The sequence below is a fragment of the Arachis ipaensis genome, chromosome B2 (assembly GCF_059453495.1).
Source record: "Arachis ipaensis isolate K30076 ecotype BB chromosome B2, ASM5945349v1, whole genome shotgun sequence".
NCBI lineage: Eukaryota > Viridiplantae > Streptophyta > Magnoliopsida > Fabales > Fabaceae > Arachis > Arachis ipaensis.
In genome coordinates, this window is record NC_142437.1 from 32,241,859 (window position 1) to 32,262,020 (window position 20,162).

At 37.0% G+C, this 20,162-nt stretch overlaps 2 protein-coding genes across 2 annotated transcripts; both read left to right on the forward strand.

Annotated features, from left to right (window-relative positions):
* Positions 1–5,284: 5,284 nt before the first annotated feature.
* Positions 5,285–16,592, forward strand: LOC148573504 (ornithine aminotransferase, mitochondrial-like). The gene is made up of 10 exons (XM_088505793.1): positions 5,285–5,510; positions 5,958–6,117; positions 6,215–6,267; positions 6,620–6,772; positions 6,869–6,966; positions 7,207–7,308; positions 15,399–15,612; positions 16,054–16,201; positions 16,298–16,531; positions 16,585–16,592. Exons 1-10 carry the CDS (start codon positions 5,397–5,399, stop codon positions 16,590–16,592), a joined length of 1,284 nt encoding a protein of 427 aa, XP_088361919.1. The 5' UTR covers positions 5,285–5,396.
* Positions 16,593–16,641: 49 nt separating this feature from the next.
* LOC148573505 (uncharacterized) lies at positions 16,642–17,364 on the forward strand. Its single transcript, XM_088505794.1, has one exon. It carries the CDS (start codon positions 16,642–16,644, stop codon positions 17,362–17,364), a length of 723 nt encoding a protein of 240 aa, XP_088361920.1.
* The last annotated feature ends 2,798 nt before the right edge of the window (positions 17,365–20,162 follow it).

Genomic DNA, 20,162 nt, shown 5'->3' on the forward strand with positions numbered 1-20,162 from the left:
GAAGAAGCATCTCCGAAGCCTCAACCATTCTATCACCATTGATTTCACACCTATCTAGTAATGTTTTATTTATTTTTCTGTTTTATGTGTTTTCTCGTGACAAATATATTTTCTATCCGCCTGACTAAGATCTGCAAGGTGACCACTGCTTGCTCAAACCAATAATCTCCGTTGGATCAACCCTCACTCACCTGAGGTATTACTTGGACGACCCGGTATACTTGCCGGTCCATTTATGCGAAATGTGTGGAGCCAGTTTCGTGCACCAAGTTTTTGGCGCCGTTGCCGGGGATTGTTCGGATTTGACAAACTATTGGATTATCTTGTTGCTTAGATTAGGTACTTTTTACTATTTTGTTTGAATCTTTTTTTCTTGTTCTTGTTAAAGTTTCGAACTTTCTGGTGTCTTTTTTCAAAAATAGTGTCTTTTATTTGAGTCTAGTGTCAATTCTTAAGTTTGGTGTCTTTTGTGTATGATTTGTTTTCTTTGAATTTTCGAAATTGTCTTAAGTGTTCTTTTTTGGTATTCAAGTTGTTCTTGTTTCTTTTTTATTTTGATCTTAAAATTTTTAAGTTTGGTGTCTTCTGGTGTTTTTCTTTTATTTTTTTCAAAAAGTTGGTGTCTTTAATCTAAAAATTTTAAGTTTGGTGTCTTTTAGTTGTTTTTCTCTTTCTTCATTAATTCAAAAAATAAAAAACATATCTTTTTTATCTTTATTGAAATTTTCAAAATTCTTACCTTCTTTTCTTATCTTGATTTAAAAATTTCTAAGATTGGTATTTTCTTGTTAGTAAAGTTTAAATTTTGAATTTCAAATCTTATCTTTTCATATCATGTTCAAATCTTTATCTTATCTTTTTATCTTTCTTTAAAATTCAAAAAATCTTATCTCATCTTATTTCAAATTCAAATTTTAAAACTCAATTTCAAAATTTAAAATTTGAAAATTCATTTCAAATTTCAAAATTAAATCTTTTTCAAAAATCAAATTTCAAATCTTATCCTTTCCAAATCTTTTTTTTTTCAATTCTTCATATCTTATCTTTTTAACTTATTCTCAAATCTTTATCTTATCTTGTTTCAATTTCAAAATTCCAAATCAAATCTTTTTCAAATCTTTTTAATTTTTATCTTATCTTTTCTAATTTTAAATTTTAAAATCAAACCTTTTTCAATTCTCCTATCTTATCTTATTTTCAAATCTTTCTTAATTAGTTACTTCTTTTTTCTTTTTTCTTTTTCAAAACTTCCTAACTAATTCCTCTCTCTTCTATTTTCGAAAACCTCTCAATTCTTTCTCTCTCTTCTTTTTCGAAAATCACAGTCAAGTTTTCAAATCATTTTAGTTAATTAGCTTTTAATTTCCTTCTTGTTTTCGAAATTAAATAAATAAATAAAATAAAAACAAAATATTTTAATTCTAGTTTATCTTTTTACTTCTTAATTTTCGAGTTCTTTACCCCCTCTATTCGAATTCTTCTTCTCATTCCTCTATCTTCATTCCTCTTTATTCTTCACATCTCACAGGGAGTTCTCTATTCTTTGACATAGAGCTCCCATTCTTTTTCTTTCTTGTCTTCTTTTTCCTTGTTTATGAGCAGGAACAGAGATAAAGAACCTCTCTTTGATCCTGATCCTGAACCTGAGAGGACCCTAAGGAAGCGTTTACAACACGTTAAAGCACAACACTTCAGAAGAAGCCTCACAGAAATTTACGAACAAGAAACTGAAAACACAAACATGGCAGCCGAGCAGAACAATGGAGGAGATACAAGAAAGGTTCTTGGTGACTTCACTGCACCCAATTTTGATTTCTATGGAAGAAATATCTCCATACCTACCATTAGAGCAAATAATTTTGAGCTTAAGCCCCAGTTAGTCTCTCTAATGCAACAGAATTACAAATTTTATGGACTTTCACTGGAAGATTCACATCAATTCATATCTGAATTCTCGCAAATCTGTGACACTGTTAAGACCAATGGAGTAAATCCTGAGGTCTACAGACTTATGCTTTTCCCTTTTGTTGTTAGAGACAGAGCTAGGATATGGTTAGATTCTCAACCTAAGTGTTCCGAGGATTACCTGAAACCGAAGGTCGATCCTGGATGAGATCTGTTATTGTGACTAGAGCTATCGCGTCCGACTTTGTTGGATCTGGTGGTGCTACTGATCCTTGATCACTGGAGGGTGGTGGTACCTGCAAGAGACTCCGATGCTTAAGTTAGCACATGCTTTAGGTAGATTTTTGTGTAGAATCAGAGTATGAGTTATACATGGGTGCTCCAGTGTATTTATAGTAGCGTGGAATGAACTTTAAGATAAGTCAGTTATCTTATCTTTATCTCTTGAGAAAAACCACCTTATTTCTTTAGGCTAGCCGCCTTTAGAGTGGGCTGCATCCTTTCGTGTGGGTCTACTTGGGCCTTTATGACGACATGGCCGAGCTCTTTAAGGAGAGTGAAGAACTGAAGATTGATGGTTTAGAGGTTATAGTAAACTCTCGTTGTAAGTATAGTTACTAAACCAAGCAATCAACCTTTCTTACAAAAATTTTGGTTGTCACAAGTAACAAACCCCTTTGAAATTGATAACCGAGTATTTAAACCTCGGGTCGTCTTCTCAAGGAATTGCAGGGAGGTGTTCTTATTATTGGTTATGAGTCTTGTAAATTGGGGTTTTGGATTAAGGTAAAAAGTTAGTTGAATGACAAGTAAAATAAAATAATAATAACTATAAAATAAACTTTTGGCAAGGTATGAGAAATTGGAAGTCCAGACTTAGTTATCCTTATTAATAATAATGAAAGTTGAATCTTAATTCCACTTTAGTTGACCTTTACTAAAGTAAAGGAAAGTCAAGGGATAAATTGGTTTGATCTTGAAATCCTATTTATTTCCTAAGAAAAGATTGGGATTATTGAAGTTCAACTCAATTGACAAGATAACAATTATCAATTATGCTGTTGAATTGGATAATTCCTGAGTTACTGATTTCTTAACCAAAACCAAAAGGGGAAAAGTAAATCTACTGGAATAAGAATGTCTTCAGATGGGAAGCAATAATCATGTAAATAAAAGAAAGCAATATTAAACTGAAATACCTCAAATTGCATTAACAAAAGAACTTAAATCTGACATGGATGTTCATAAATTAAATTGAAAAAATAAATAAAAGAACATTGAACCTGGATTGAGAGTTACTCCTAAAACTAAGAGAAGTCCTAAATCCTATTCCTAAGAGAGAGGAGAGAACCTCTCTCTCTAAAAACTACATCTACTCCTAAAATTGTGAATTTGAAAGCTTGTTTATGAATGGATACATTCCTCCACTTTATAGCCTCTAATATGTGTTTTCTGGGCCGAGAACTGGGTCAGAAACAACCCAGAATTCGCTGGTTGCGAATTCAACATGCTGAATTTCCGTCACTGCGACGCGTCCGCATGGAGCACGCGGTCGCGTCACCTAGCGTCAGAGCAACTATGGCATATTATATATCAAATCGAATCCTCAGACGTTAGCTTTCTAACGCAACTAGAACCGTGTCGTTTGGACCTCTGTAGCTCAAGTTATGACTGTTTGAATGCGAAGAGGTCAGGCTGACAGCTTTGCAGTTTCTTCAACTTCTGGTACTCCTTTCACTTTTGCATGCTTCTTTTCCATCCTCCAAGCCATTCCTGCCCTATAATCTCTGAAAGCACTTATCACACATATCAAGACATCTAATGGTAATAAGAGAGGATTAATAATAAGCAAATATAAGATCAAAGAAGCATGTTTTCAATCATAGCACAAAATCAGGAAGGAGTTGTAAAACCATGCAAATAGTATGAATAAGTGGGTAATGAGTTGATAAAATCCACTCAATTGAGCACAAGATAAACCATAAAATAGTGGTTTATCAACCTCCCCACACTTAAACATTAGCATGTCACTACAAGAAAAATACCCATTCAGCCACACTTTTTTTAAGCTACATTTGAAAAGCGTAGCCTATTAATAGGCTACGCTTTTCTCCGTGTTGCCTTTTTATGAGGGAAAAGGATACACAATTGTGGCATCATTTAAAAAGTGTAGCCTTAGGTATTATAGAAATCACTTATAAAACGTAGCCTTAGATTAATATTTATGGGTTCACTTTTTATATCAAAGGAAACGTTTTTAGAGAGTAGCTTATTTGTTAAGTTTTAAGTACACTTAAAAAGTGATGCCTAATGTATCTAAAGCCAAAAACTTGACACTTGGTAACTTTTTTTTCCCTCTTTTTCTCGAAACACTTAGTAAAATTTGTGTAAATTCCTCTTTTTTCCCTCTTTTTCCTTCATCCCTGCACTGACCGTGAAACCACTCACCATCGCCACTGACCACTCACCATCGCGCAGAAACCCTCTCACCATCGCGAAGAAACCCACTCATCACCACTCACCACTGACCGTCACTCCTGTTCGCTCTCATCTCTGCGCTTCTCACCTTCGCCAACCCTGTCGCACACAACCCTCACCTTCGCCATTCTCGCCGTCGCTGATGATCGTCGCTGTTGCTGCACTGACCATCGCTCTTCTTCTCCATTCTACCCTAATCGTCTTCTCCATGCCCTAATCGCTGATGACCATCGCTGTTCTGACCATCGCTGTTGCTGCGCCACTGTCACCATCGTCATCTCCGTGCTTCTCATTATCGTCTTATCTGTGCTCACATCGTTGAATATGTATGTATTAATTTCTATTTGGTTCTGAAATTTCAGAGGTTTAGGGTTCCGATTTTAGGGGTTTTAATTTGGGAGTTTTAATCTGTGAAATACATATATATAGCTTGTTTTGATTTGCTTAACTTTTAGGTAAAAATTATATTTTATATATGAAATCTGTTCAATTTACTTTGATTAAGGGTAATCTTAATTTTGCAACTTCATCTGATTGTTGTGTTTAATCAAGCAGGTTATATCTGTGAAGGCATTATCATTAATCTTGTTGTGGTGCAAAAAAATAAGAAGTGATGCTCCACTAAACTCTGCTTTTATATTTATATGGCAATTCTTCTGGAGGAGTACCAGATCTCCCTGTTCCTGCTCAGAGGTGCTTGATATTTACATGAATTCTGGTATTAAAGCATTGCTCCTTTTTCATGATTGAAGTGCGTGATGATGTCCTTTGGTTGCTATGCACTTGTCTCATGGTTATTCCCTAAGCTATAGATCTCGAATTTTGATTCAAAAATGGTGCCCAAATGAGTTATAGAAGTTAATTTTTAATTATTGAAGTGCCTGTCTTTTTCTTAGGGACATTGCCATCCTAAAATTCTGAAAGCCTTAACAGAGCAGGCAGAAAAGCTGACCCTGAGCTCTCGAGCCTTTTACAATGATCAGTTTCCACCATTTCCTGAGCATTTGACAAGTATGCTTGGTTATGATATGGTTCTTCCCATGAACACTGGTGCTGAAGGAGTGGAAACAGCTCTGAAATTAGCAAGAAAGTGGGGTTATGAAAAGAAAAGAATTCCCAAAGATGAGGTATAACAATAAGATCATCTTAACAGTAGTCATATCTTAATGTTTTACATTTTCCAAGGTTATGAGGTTGAAGTGAATGTTTGCTTAGTGTGGGTCTGTGGCCTAGTACACAAGGAATATCTCATGACATGCTAAGCTGAAATCCACAATACTTTATGACTTTATTTTTCCTCCCCCAACCCCCTTTTCTTTGTGGATATTAATAGTATTTACAAAACTAAAGGGAGAAATGCTTTAGCTATGGCCTGAAGAATCTGTTTTGACATATGTTCTCAATAAATATTTTGGAAACTAAATGCTTGTAAGATGTATTGGTACTCCTCCTCTGCAAAGATAAAATGAAGGAAGTCTACTCTTCAAAATATAGCATCTTCTTTTCTGTTTATGAGATGCAGATTTTAATTTTCCTTGTGTTTGTCTATTTATGTTCACGGATACTTGTGGCAGGCTATTATTGTGTCATGTTGTGGCTGCTTCCATGGCCGTACACTAGTTGTTATATCTATGAGTTGTGACAATGAAGCTACCCGGGGTTTTGGTCCTTTATTGCCTGGCCATCTTAAAGTTGATTTTGGTGATGCAGAAGCCCTTGAAAGAATTTTTAAAGGTTCTTAGTGCTCCCATACTTTGCTTTACATTTTCATCACTATATTTTAGTTTAAATTGACTGATCTTTGATTTTTTTTTTCTGTGAAAAAATTTAGAAAAAGAACACATAGCTGGTTTTCTTTTGGAACCCATCCAGGGTGAAGCTGGGGTATGATCTTTTGAGGACACTTAATCTGCTTGGCAACACTCACCTTGTTGGTTGAATTAAAAATTGAGATGCTAAAGAAGTTGCTATATACATTATACCCAGATGTTATAGTTTGATGATGTTATTTCCGGTCTCACCATTTGATTGTTTTATATTATGTTTACATACAATGGGAAATCCTTGTTGCTTCTTCAAATTCTTTGGCTAAAAAAAAGATAAGTGTGCTTATAGATTTCATTTTGGTCAAGAGCCATGACATTCGGTTGAATATTCATATTTTTATTATGTTCTGATTTCTCAAAGTACATATCTCGGTTGCATCTTTTGATATGTTTTTATTATTTATTTGAAGGTAATCATTCCTCCGGATGGCTATTTGAAAGCTGTTAGAGATCTTTGCACCAGATATAATGTGTTGATGATTGCAGACGAAATACAAAGTGGGTTAGCAAGAACAGGGAAGATGCTGGCTTGTGACTGGGAAGAAGTTCGCCCAGATGTTGTGGTTAGAAAATAGAAATCAGCTTAACCTTGTGAATTGTATATCTTTTTATTCTTTCCCAGCACTATGAGTTGAACCTTATTATGTCTTTTTACTCAGATACTAAGGAAAGCATTGGGTGGAGGAGTTTTTCCTGTGAGTGCAGTTCTTGCAGACAAGGATGTAATGCTTTGTATAAAACCAGGAGAGCATGGAAGGTTTGATTTTATCATACAAATGCTTTTTATAAATGGACCTTATTATGATTCCTTTATTTACATTTTCTTGCCGATAGTTGTGACTGTTGTCTGAAGTTTTATACTTCTATTTACCACTTGGCAATATTTTTTAGTCTTCTGTATAGGTCGAGTAATTTCATTTATTGAAATGAAAGCAATTTTGTTTATTAATTAAACAAGAGAAGAGTGCTGAACTTCTTTGTATATTATTGATTACAGTACCTTTGGCGGGAATCCATTGGCTAGTGTTGAACTTCTTAAATCCTATGATTATAAAGTTTTACCTAAAGGAGCTAAAGCTACTGTCTCTCTATGGTTCAGGTACAAAACTTAATTATTTTGCTGTATAATTAATTTACCTAGCTATCTATCTTTTGCTTTATAATATCAATTTCAATATATCATTCTGAATTTGAAATCACCTCTGTCAGTTGCATTTGATGAATATTTTGAAGCTCAACTAGCCGACAACAATGATGCAAGACTGGAAGTGTCTCTATTGGCGAGGATCCCTGACCAAGAGCTGACTGAAGTTAGTAACTCAATAGTTGAACAAGTTGGCTTATAGTCCCCCCCCCCAACAAAAATGTCCTTAACATGATGATATTTCTATGATAATAGAAGAACATACTGATTTGCAATTTATTATAAGTGTGTTATTTCTTTGAATTTCTTGAAGCTCGTAACTTTGTAGTAATTCGCCACTTCTCTTACCAGGCATTTATAAGTATAATTATTATAAGTGTATTATAAGTATAATTATGTATTTATTTTTATTTTATAATATTCAACTCATTTAAATAAAAATGCAGAATTATTATATATGTAATCATATTATTAACTATTATGTTGTATTAATAATTATTAGATATATATAGAAAAAAAATGAGACCTAAGGCTACACTTATATACAGTAGCTGTAGTATACAAAAAAAAGAGGGACCTAAGGCTACACTTATAAAAAGTAGCTATGGTATATAATGTGGCTACGCTTTACAAGTGATGCAGTAGCGTTGAAAAGCGTAGCCTATTTTGGAAAAATGAAAGCTGAAAAGCGTAGCCTTTGGTCCTAGACAGCATCACTTGAAAAGCGTAGCCTATTCCCAAACGTCAAAAGCGTAGCCCTTGGTGCAGAAAAGCGTAGCCTTTGAGAATAGGCAACGGCTGAATAGGAATCACCCAAAAAATGTAGCCGTAGCCCAAAAAGCGTAGCCGTAGCCTAAGGCATCATTTTTTTTCACTTTTGGCTACACTTTTCAAGTGTACCTGAATGGGTATTTTTCTTGTAGTGTGTCCTCATGCTAAGCTCAAGAGAAACTATAAAGGTGAAGGGGAATGGTAGAATGTATGAAATGCAACCTATCTGTATGAATGCAACTATATGCAGAATGTTTCTACCTACTTGGTTAAAAGTAAAATAAGTTCTCCAAGACGAATATAAATCAGATTCCACTAATTCAAATCATACAAAATAAAGTACAAGTAAACTTGTAAGAAGATAGCTCATGAAAGCAGGGAACAAGGGATTGAGCATCGAACCCTCACTGGTAGTGTATACACTCTAATCACTCAAGTGTTTAAGGTTCGATTCTCTCAATTCTCCACTAACCTTGCTTTCTAAGGCTTGCTCTTCATCTAACAATCAACATAAATTTAATGCACAGATACACATATCAAGAGGTCTTTTAAGGATTGTAATGGGGTTAGGGTCAAGGTAGGATTGTATTTGGTCAAGTGGACTAAAATCTGAATCCTTAATTAACTTAAACTTTCCACCTAACTTTAAACAATCCATGTAATCATAATACCACATCTAACTATCCATTAACCATGTTTTCCACATATTCATGCATTCTAATTTCAAGTACAGTACATATGCATTGCTTTCACTATTTACTTTGGGGTATTTTGTCCCCTTTTACTTATTTGCTCTTTTTCTTTCTTTTTCTCTCTCTTTTATATATATATATATATATATATATGTATGTATATTTTCTTTTTCTTTTGTTTTTCTCAATGCATATGATTAAATTATTGAATGCATGAACATGTCCTAAACATTTCTTTCACATTTTCATAAAGATATATAACACCCAATTCTCAAACCAAATGTTTTGAAACCCACTTTTCCCACACTTAAATCATAAGCACCCTCACTAGTCTAAGCTAACCAAGGATTCAAATTAAGGACATTATTGTTTTCCGCTTAGAGTTAGTGATGAGCTAAAATAAAGAATAAAAAGGATAAAATAGGCTCAAATTGGTTTGCAAAGGATAATAAAAGGTAAGGCCATATGGGTATGTAAGCTCAGTGAAACAAAGGCCTCAATCATATAATTGCATGTATACATCAAACCATGGAAATATAGAATTAAGCAAGACAAAGATCACAATTTTAGAGAGAAAAACACACACAAAAAATAAAATATTGGTTGGTAAAATGCAACCAATTCAAATAGGCTCAAAAATCTCACTGGTTTTGTATGTTCGAGCTCTAAACCATGTTCTAGTATAATATCTCTTCAAACAAGTGTAACATTAAATTTTATTCAAATTAGTGAAATGCTCTAAAAAGTTTCTTGAAAAAGAAAATATTACTTCAACCAAGTGGTAAAATATGCACAAAATTAAACAAATATGCAATCAAACATGCAAATGCAACAATGAACAAACAAATAAAATAAAAATTTTGGTGTTGAGTCAGGAAATAACTAACCCATGGAGATCGGTATCGACCTCCCCACACTTAAAGATTGCACCATCCTCGGTGCATGCTGAGATGTGCAGGTGGACTGGTTGCTCCAACTGATGCTTTTCTTCAAGATTTTGCAGATGAACTTGTCTGTCTCCCCATGTAAACGTCTTCTGCTTCCCTTCTGGGTGGCCATCCTAAAAGAAAAAGGGAAGAAGAGTAACCCAGAAATAAAGATAGGAAAATAAATACAGTATGGGTAGGTTAATGCCAAATAATAAGGGTCTCAATTACATGGTAGCTACAACATGTAAGTGAGAAAACAATAGAAGCCATGGCATGCCAGTGGTACAAAATGTACAACAATGGGGAAGAGAGTGGGGAAGGAGAGATAATATAAATTCATGTCAATGCAAAAGTAATACAGATATAAAAGATTGGCATTGATTTAAATAATGTTACCCAATCAGAATAAAACAAGTCATAAGCACCAAGATAATACCAGAAAAGATATAACAGTTGAATAAGAACATTTGAACACCAATGGTAAAATAATAAATTTAGAAAAATAAAAATATGCAATGAATGAAAGTATGCAAATAAATAAAATAAAATAAAATAAAAGATAAGAAGAATGAGAAGGGAAAGAAACAAAGTAAGAAAGAAAGAAGAAAGAAAAAAAGATAGAAGAAATTAGGATTAGAGAAGAAAAGATAAGAAAATTTGCACTAATCTGGATAGGTTGTGTGACGCTAGCGACGCGGTCGCAAGGGTGACGCGGTCACGTGGTGTGCAATAAGGTCAAGCGACGCGGACGCGTGGAGCACGCAATCGCGTGACTTGATTTGTGCTAGTGGCGCGAGTGCAGCTTCGCGGTCGCACAACTCTCTGTTCGAAACTTGGTATTGCCAAAATCCAGGGTGACGCGGTCGCGTGGTCGACGCGATCGCGTGAGTGGCCATCATAGGGATATGACGCGGACGCGTGAGCCATGCGTTCGCGTGGTAAGGCGTGTGCGGTCAGCACCAATCCAGCACCACTCTCGCACAACTTTCGGTCGTGCACCCTTCGTACGTCGATTTCCAGGTCACGCGGCTGCGTGGGTGACGTGGTCGCGTGGGAGCCATTTTTTCCACATGACGCGGACGCGTCAGCGACGCTACCGCGTCGCGTGCGTGCTTCTCTTTTTTTTTAATGCATTAAAAATGCAGAATGCAGTGTTAATATGAATGTGATGCAAAACTCTAGGTTCAATATAATAAAATAAAATGAAACTCGAAAACAAATAAAACTAACTAAAAATGAAAAAGGAAGGATCATACCATGGTGGGTTGTCTCCCACCTCGCACTTTTAGTTAAAGTCCTTAAGTTAGACATTTGATGAGCTTCCTGTTATGGTGGCTTGTGTTTGAACTCATCCAGGAATCTCCACCAATGTTTGTAATTCCAATAGCCTCCAGGATCCCAAACTAGGCACGTAAAGCCTTTGAGCAGCTTCAAACAGATTCTCAGGCTCCCGAGGTGTTGGATGTCAGAACAGATTCCAGGATCCTAAATCTTGCTTTTACACCCGTCTTCAAGTTGATCATCATGATTCCATCTGGGTGGTTCAGCTTTAGAATTCTCACTGAAGCATCCAAACAACTTCCTAGACCCATTCAATTGAGCTTTACACCAACCCTTGCGTTTAAACTTAAAGCTTCCAACCATAATGAACCTTGCAGGATAATTCTTACCACTGACCATCTTCCTCTTACTCTTAATGCCACAAAGAGTTCTAAGTTGACCATCTGTCTCCAGTAGCCCATATTCAAGTGGAATTAGAAAGCTAAGGGATATGAATTTTACCCACTTGAATGTTGTGAAGGATGATGGCAACTTAGGGGGAGGGGTCTCTAACAAGTTTGGAACAGAGATTTCAAGCTCCACTCCCTTGTGCTCTTTGACAACTTCCACCTCTTTGCAAGCTTCTTTTTCTTCTTTAATCTCCATCTCTTGATCAACCTATTCCAAGTCCCTAGTCATGATATACAATGGAGGTTGTACACCCTCCTCAGCATCAATTTCAATCGCCTTGGAAGGAGGTTTTATAACCTGACTTTCCCATGGAGGTTCAGCATCTCCCAAGTCTTCAACCACTTCTTCCTCTGCAACTATTATGGCTTCCTCCACTTGTTCCAATACAAAGACATGTTCTTCATTGTCCACCGAAGTTTCTAGTGTTTTCTTCATGCTTTGCTCTTCTTTTAATTTTTTACATGTAGCCATGGGAGTTCTTTAAGTGCTCAGATATTGGGAAGCTATTATATTTATTAACTCACCAAAGGCGGCCGCGAAATTTTACACACTCTTATTCATCCTTTCTTGCCTTTGAAGAATAACACGAAGTCTGTCATCCATTGGAGGTTGGGGTGGATGTGAGGATTCATTGGTTAGAAGAGAGGGTTCATAATAGGAAGGTGGTTCATCTTGATAATGATATGGAGATGGTGAATATTGAGGTGGTGGTTCATGAGAGTAGTTGTGTTGGAAAGGTGGTGGTTCTGTGTATGGTTCATTTGGCTCATAAGGTGGTTGGTATGGTGGATGTGGGCTAGGGTCATATGGAGGTGAATGGTGGAAAGGGGCTTGTGAGTATGGTGGTCCAAAGTCATGTTGAGGAAAGGGTTCATAGGCATATGGTGGTGGTTGTTGATAGTCCATTGGAGGTGGTTGTTGCCATGAGGGTTGATCAAATCCTTGTGGCTCCTCCCATCTTTGATTGTTCCAACCTTGATGCCTGTTCTCATTGTAATTTCTTCTTCCTGCAACATAATTGTAACCAGACTCATAGCCAAAGGGGTGAGAGTTCATAGTAGCAAATAAAAATTAAAAACAAAAATAAAAACAAATTTTAAATTAAAAGGTTATTTAAATTTTGAATTTGAAAATTAAATTTTGAAATTTTGAATTTTAAATTTTTGAATTTTGAATTTTTGAAATTTGAAATTTGAAAATTTTTAAATTTGAATTTTGAAAATTTTGAAATTTGAATTTTAAAATTTGATTTTTGAAATAAGATAAGATAAAATAAAAAATTTTAAAATAAAAACCAATAACCTCTTAACTTAAGAAAAAGCAAAAATAAAAACAAAAATAAAAACAAATAAACAAGCAAAAATAAAATATTTACAATAACCAATAATAAGGCACACGTTTGCAATTCCCCGGCAACGGCACCATTTTGAAGAACTGAAGATTGATGGTTTAGAGGTTATAGTAAACTCTCGTTGTAAGTATAGTTACTAAACCAAGCAATCAACTTTTCTTACAAAAGTTTTGGTTGTCACAAGTAACAAACCACTTTGAAATTGATAACCGAGTATTTAAACCTCGGGTCGTCTTCTCAAGGAATTACGGGGAGGTGTTCTTATTATTGGTTATGAGTCTTGTAAATTGGGGTTTTGGATTAAGGTAAAAAGTTAGTTGAATGACAAGTAAAATAAAATAATAATAACTATAAAATAAACTTTTGGCAAGGTATGAGAAATTGGAAGTCCAGACTTAGTTATCCTTATCAATAATAATGAAAGTTGAATCTTAATTCCACTTTAGTTGACCTTTACTAAAGCAAAGGAAAGTCAAGGGATAAATTGGTTTGATCTTCGAATCCTATTTATTTCCTAAGAAAAGATTGGGATTATTGAAGTTCAACTCAATTGGCAAGATAACAATTATCAATTATGCTGTTGAATTGGATAACTCCTGAGTTACTGATTTCTTAACCAAAACCAAAAGGGGAAAAGTAAATCTACTGGAATAAGAATGCCTTCAGATGGGAAGCAATAATCATGTAAATAAAAGAAAGCAATATTAAACTGAAATACCTCAAATTGCATTAACAAAAGAACTTAAATCTGACATGGATGTTCATAAATTAAATTGGAAAAATAAATAAAAGAACATTGAACCTGGATTGAGAGTTACTCCTAAAACTAAGAGAAGTCCTAAATCCTAATCCTAAGAGAGATGAGAGAACCTCTCTCTCTAAAAACTACATCTACTCCTAAAATTGTGAATTTGAAAGCTTGTTTATGAATGGATATATTCCTCCACTTTATAACCTCTAATATGTGTTTTCTGGGTCAAGAACTGGGTCAGAAACAACCCAGAATTCGCTGGTTGCGAATTCAACATGCTGAATTTCGGTCACTGCGCGCGTCCGCATGGAGCACGCGGTCGCGTCACCTAGCGTCAGGGCAACTATGGCATATTATATATCAAATCGAAGCCCCGGACGTTAGCTTTCCAATGCAACTAGAACCACGTCGTTTGGACCTCTGTAGCTCAAGTTATGACTGTTTGAATGCAAAGAGGTCAGGCTGACAGCTTTGCAGTTTCTTCAACTTCTTGTACTCCTTCCACTTTTGCATGCTTCTTTTCCATCCTCCAAGCCATTCCTGCCCTATAATCTCTGAAAGCACTTAACACACATATCAAGGCATATAATGGTTATAAGAGAGGATTAATAATAAGCAAATATAAGATCAAAGAAGCATGTTTTCAATCATAGTACAAAATCATGAAGGAGTTGTAAAACCATGCAAATAGTATGAATAAGTGGGTAAAGAGTTGATAAAATCCACTCAATTGAGGACAAGATAAACCATAAAATAGTGGTTTATCAGAGAGGTCAGTGGCGATCCAACCTTAAGAGGTCGGTCGCTCTTGTCTTCAGTCAACCCAGGTCGTGTAGCTCGACCCAGGGTATGAACAGTGCCCCTGCTCGAGTTTCGACCCTTCCCTTGAGGTCGTGTCTTTAGACTTCGACCCCTTTGAGAAAGTCGTGCTCGAGTATTTACCTTTGGTTGATCTCTTGTATAGCTCTGGTTGGGGTTGCTTCTGCTTTGAATGTGAAGCGTTTCTTTCTTTCTTTAATTGTAGTGCGCGTGCGCTTTTCTTGGGAATGTGTGAGGGTTTTTAAAAGCTCATTTAACTTCTTTTTGCCGTTTTTCTTTTCCCTCTTTGTATTTTATTTTGAAATTAAAGAAGAGTCTTTACTCTCATTTTCAGTTTCTTCTTCACCTTCTGTTCTTCGCTCATTGCTTGCTAACTCTTCTGATTTTACGCCCCCAAGCCTCCTTCCTTCTCTGCTCCAAAAATCGCTTTGTTGTGTTCGTTGTTGCTTCTGTCTGGGCAATTATCGCTCCTGTTCCCTCTTCTCTGTAGGTTGGTATTTTCTTTTTCGTTCTTATGCTTTGATAATCGCTTTTATGTATACTTTTACTGTTGCATACTTGCAAAGTTTTTATTTTTATTGAGTTTGCCTTGAAAAGCTTGATTCTTTCCGCGAAAAGATTGCGTCTTTGTTTTTTATCGACGTTGTGATTTTCTCTGCTGCTCCTATATGCGCCTTGTTGCTATCGGTAGTTTTGTCTTTTGTTGCTGAATGTATAAGGGAATACTGGTACTTAGGTTGAGCTTCTTGCATGTTTGAAAGGGTTAAGGCTGGTTAGGGTTCCAATTTTTTTGTGTCATTCCCTTTTCTGGGTTCTTGTTCTGTTGTTGCCTCCAAAGGGTGCCCCTGGGCATTGCTGAATACTCCTTGTTTTCGTAGACCCTGGGGTGCCCTTTTTGTTGCCCCGCCTCTGTGTTGTTTGGTTGTTCCCCTTCTTCTTTCTTTTTTGTTATTTTGTCCGAGTTGTTTAGTAGTGACCCTTGTTATCTTCCTTTGCTGTAGCTGTAGTTTGCCGTATGTCTTCCCGAAAAAATATTGTTGGATGTCTACCAAGATCCCTGACGGCATGGCCGACTGGTTGGACTTTATAGTCCTGATGTGTGTTACCGTGGCCAATCCGGAGTACTGTAAGAGGCTTAGGAGATACCATAGGATTTGTAGCAATAGGGACGATGAAAAAAACTATGAGCTGCTGTCGCCCGATTCTGAGGAGAGGGTTAGTTTTTCCTCTTTGACTCAGGGAGAACGCCCCTTTTTTTATGCTTATGACTATTTCTTTAGTCTGCTGAACATCAACATCCCTTTTACTGTTTCTGAGACCAACCTGTTATGGACTTGCAATGTGGCCCCTTCCCAGTTTCATCCGAACTCTTGGGCCTTCATTAAGATTTTTCAGCTATTGTGCCAGGAGTTAGGTGTCCGACCTATCGTATCTCTTTTCCTTTATCTGTTTGTGTTGACCAAGCCTGGAGTGGCCAAGAAAAAGGCTTCTTGGATTTCTTTCCTAGATACCCAGGGGAAAAAGGTGTTTTCTATGTATGATGAGTCTTTTCGGGATTTTAAGAACTATTACTTTAAGGTCTGAGCTGTCAAGAATGCCCGACCTTTCTTTTTAGATGAAAATGACGAGCCGGCCTTCCATTTGTGTTGGCAAAAGGATATAGTAGCTACTAAGTATTCTTGGGAGAGTCTGGATGAGGTTGAACAGGCCTTTGTGGGTGTTTTAGAGGATAACTGGGGGGAGCTTCCTCATCTGGACACAAAGAGGTTTCTAGGAGATCCTTCCCTCATCCGTGCTGAGCTGGGTAGTGTCTGACTTCTTTTTCTAATGGCTTTCTTCTGTTATTTGCTGATTTATCCCTTACTTATCTGTAACTTTGTTTTCCTGGTTCCTTTTTCAGAAATGGTAAAATCTACGGACTCCATGAAGGCCTTCCGTAGGGCTAAGAAGGCGACGGTTGCACAAAACTTGATGGTGAAGACCCCAGGAGAAGGGTCTTCTCAGATTCCTCCGAAGAAGCCGACTTCTAAGACTTTAGGCCCAAGGAAGATCATTCTGATGCCCCAAGTTCAGACGGTTCCTTCTGATCCTATTCAACCGACCTCTGGTGCTGCCTCCTCTCCTACTGCTGCTGGTCCTCCTCCAAAGCGTCAAAAAACTATTGGTACTTTTGATCTGAATAGCCAGGAGTTTGACGGTGTGTGTTTTACCACCGAGGTGATATCTCCTCATGGTAAAGTCCACATGGATAATGTGTCTATTCTTCGCCATCTGGATTTTATTACTAGTAATAGTATTCGGATGGCCAACCTTGGTGCGGCCTTGTTTCGTGTTGTCCATGATTCTCCGGTTCATGCGACTAAGGCTTTTATGGAGGATGCTCGAGCTGAATTTGATAGGATAAAGGGTCTGAAGGATGAGCTGGATGCCCGGGTTGTCAAGTTGGAACTTGATGTGGAGAAGGAAAAGGAACGGGCTACAAGGGAGGAGGCAGCTGCTAACTTAGCTGATGAGGCTGCAAAAAAGTATAAGGAGAGCTATACCCGGACTTATGGAGAGCTGCTGGAAGCTAAGGAGAGGCTCCAATCAGCCAAGGATGATTATGCCGAGCTTCAGGGACATATGGTAACTAGTATGACTGTTATGTTCGAGATCCTGAAGGCTCAGGTCCAAGTTATTGCTCCTGAGGCTGATCTCTCCTTGTTCAGTATGGATAATTTAGTGGTGGATGGCAAGCTCGTGCCTGCTCCTGATGATGAGAATCAGGGTCCTCCTCTTATGCCACCAGGGAAAGCCTCGGCAGCTTTAGCCTATTCCGTTCCTTCAGAGGTCGACCAGCTTGAGTCCGATCCCGACGTGCAGATTCTAAGCCGTCCAGATGGAACTGTTGATGCTGTTCTGATCGCGACCATTCTTCCTCCCCCAGCCCGGGATGCTACTACAGGGGAAAATTTGGATCCTTTATAACTTTCTGTTTTTGCATTATAGTCCGACTTGTGGACTTTTGAACTTGTTTTATCTGTAAATCTTTCTGTGGTTGATTTTTGTGACTTTTAGTTGCTTCTCAGCAAATTTTGCTTTGAAAAAATAAACACTTTAAACTCCTGGGCTGCCTCTTAGGTGGCCTTTGAGTATTTAATGTTTTATTCTTATGGATATGCTTTTGCTGATATGTTAATAATACCTTTGCAACTTTTGTGGATTTTTACAGAGGGTTGGTACTTTTCCTGTCCGACCTCTTTTGCAGTGTGGGTTTTTTTCCGTTTGGATCATGCCTTGCTTTATCTATTCTCTGCTTGGGCGAGGTGCTCCTTTGGTGTCCGGGCTAATTTGTCTGACAACTTTTTAGTCTTCTTATAGAACCTTTTTAGGTTGTTCAAATGACTTTTTTGTAGCCCTGTTTCGAGATTGTTCCTTTGTTTGAGCGGAGCTGTTCCCCTTTTAGCTAAGCATGTTTGAGCCTTAAGTGATTTCTAACCTTTTTGGCTTTTATTACTTTCTCGGGGTCGTGCTTGCTTTGCTAGGTCGCGCCTTTGACGTGAGCTTTTTAGCCATGTTCCAACAACTTTTTAGGTAGTGTTCCAAGGGGAACCATTTCTTTATAGTTTGTTTGGATGACTTTTTAGCTCTGTTTGTGCTTTTGCTTTTTTAAGTAGTATCTTTTTGCAAGACTTGTACTTTCATAGCTAGGCACTTCTGTCTTGGCTTTTTAGCTTTTCTTTGGCCCTTGCGAGATGTTTTTGACCCTTTTTAATGATCCTTTCGTTGGTCCGTGATGGTCGAGGACTATGTCGGTATAGAATTTCTCAATAAAATCCCATTGCAAGTATAGCTCTACCCAACAACAATCCTCGAGTCAAATTTAGAAAGGAATTTGGTTGTCACAAGTTCAACCCCAATAAAAATAACCGAAGTATTCAAACCTCGGGTCGTCTCACAAGAAATGAACAAACATGTGCATCAACATTGGTTAGAATTCCGGGGTTGCAAGTCATGAGGGAGAAATTAAACTAGGAATCTTAACGAGCAAGTAATCTTGAAATGCAAGAAACTAATTCAATTGACTAAAGCAAGATGTAAATAATTCCAAACTAATAAAGTAACATCCAATGTGATTCTATTCTAAACTAAACAAGTAACTATAACTAAGACAAAGCAATCAAGATTTTTGGGTTTTCAAACATGAATGATAAAAGCAACTCTTGGCTAAGCATGGGAATTGAGGTCGTCATCCTTGTTTCCATAGCAAATATTGATAATTACAAGGTACTAACCCACTAAGTCTACTTCTCAAAAGCCTTAAGTATGTATTGTCTACTCCTAGGCTTGAAGTACGTTAAATAGGTTTGATCACATTAACCCACAAGTCCCAACCTATCTACTAATTAGATTAGTAGTGGGTTAGTGTCAATGGGTATCAAATTGATCACCTAGGGTTCTCAAATCACCAATTCAATGAGACCCAATGACTCAAGGTCACTCAATTCCCTTAGCTTATGCCAAGAGTAAAGAAAACTACTCCATAATCAAAGGAAACATTTCATCAAACATATGGTAAGCATTAACAAAAGACATATTCAAATTGCAATTGAATTAGAACTAACAAGTACCCACTAACAATTATCAACATACAATCACTCAAACAACACAATTAATCATAGAAATCATTAATGCAACAATAACAAATCAAGATCCACAAGATTCATGAAAGGGGTATAAAATGATAAACAACAAGGAGACATAAAACTAACACAAGATCTAAACAAAATTATACTAGAGAATTCAAATTAAACAATTAAAACTAGTAATTAACAAGATCCAATTCACAATTCAACAAGGGAAGATCAAATTAAAGCTAGATCTAGAGAGGAACAAGGGTTTCTCTCTCTAGAAGAACAAAGAACCAAAACTAGCTAAAAATTATGTCTAAGTGTAAAATGATTGATCCCCCCTTTCCCCTAGCATCCTTGGGTCTTTTTCATGCAAAACTAGCTTGAATTTGGGCCTGATGAGCCTCAGAAATCACCAGGCACGATTTCCTTTAATGAGGTCACGAGCAGCTTTCCGCGCGTGCGTGTGCGCGTCGGTGGGATTTCTCTGATCCGCGCGGATGCGTCCATCCTTGCGCGCTGCTTCCAGCTGTCCTCCTCCACGCGTGCGCGCCCATGCTGAAGTTCCCAAAATCCAAATCTTCATGTTCCTTCCTCTTGTGCATGCTTTGTTTCCCTCTTCTAGGCCATTCTTGTCCTATAAATCCTAAAATCACTCAACAAATACATCACGGCATCAAATGGCAATAAAAGAGGATCAAAAGATAGCAATTCTAAGGCAAAATAAGCATGTTTTTCATCATGAAGCAAAATTAGGAAGAGAACACAAAACCATGCAATTTTAGTGAATAAGTGTGAGAAATATTGACAAAACCCCCCAAATTCTACACAATATAAACCACAAAATTGGGGTTTATCAAATATCCCCACACTTAAACCAAGAATGTCCTCATGCTTAAAATAAAAAGACCAAAGATCATGGTCAGAAAGGGTTTATGAAATGCAAATTTCCTAAATGAATGCATGCAACTAAAGTAAAATCATCTATCTACTTGGTCAAGGGTAAATCTATTCTCCAAGAACACATATGAGCATACGGGGTGAAAATGCTATGTAGTTCATGAATCCTACCAATTTGAACATCAACATGAAGTGCATATAACTTGCTAGATGAACACTTGTGAAAGCCGGGAACAAGGAGTTGAGTATCGAACC

What these genes read in the sequence shown, in the direction of transcription:
- LOC148573504 (XM_088505793.1), top strand. Translation starts at nt 5,397, where the DNA reads ATGCTTGGTTATGATATGGTTCTTCCCATGAACACTGGTGCTGAAGGA. An exon ending in AAAGAATTCCCAAAGATGAG is followed by an intron (nt 5,511 to 5,957) that starts GTATAACAATAA and finishes TACTTGTGGCAG; the next exon opens with GCTATTATTGTGTCATGTTG. An exon ending in CCTTGAAAGAATTTTTAAAG is followed by an intron (nt 6,118 to 6,214) that starts GTTCTTAGTGCT and finishes GAAAAAATTTAG; the next exon opens with AAAAAGAACACATAGCTGGT.
- LOC148573505 (XM_088505794.1), top strand. Translation starts at nt 16,642, where the DNA reads ATGGATAATGTGTCTATTCTTCGCCATCTGGATTTTATTACTAGTAAT.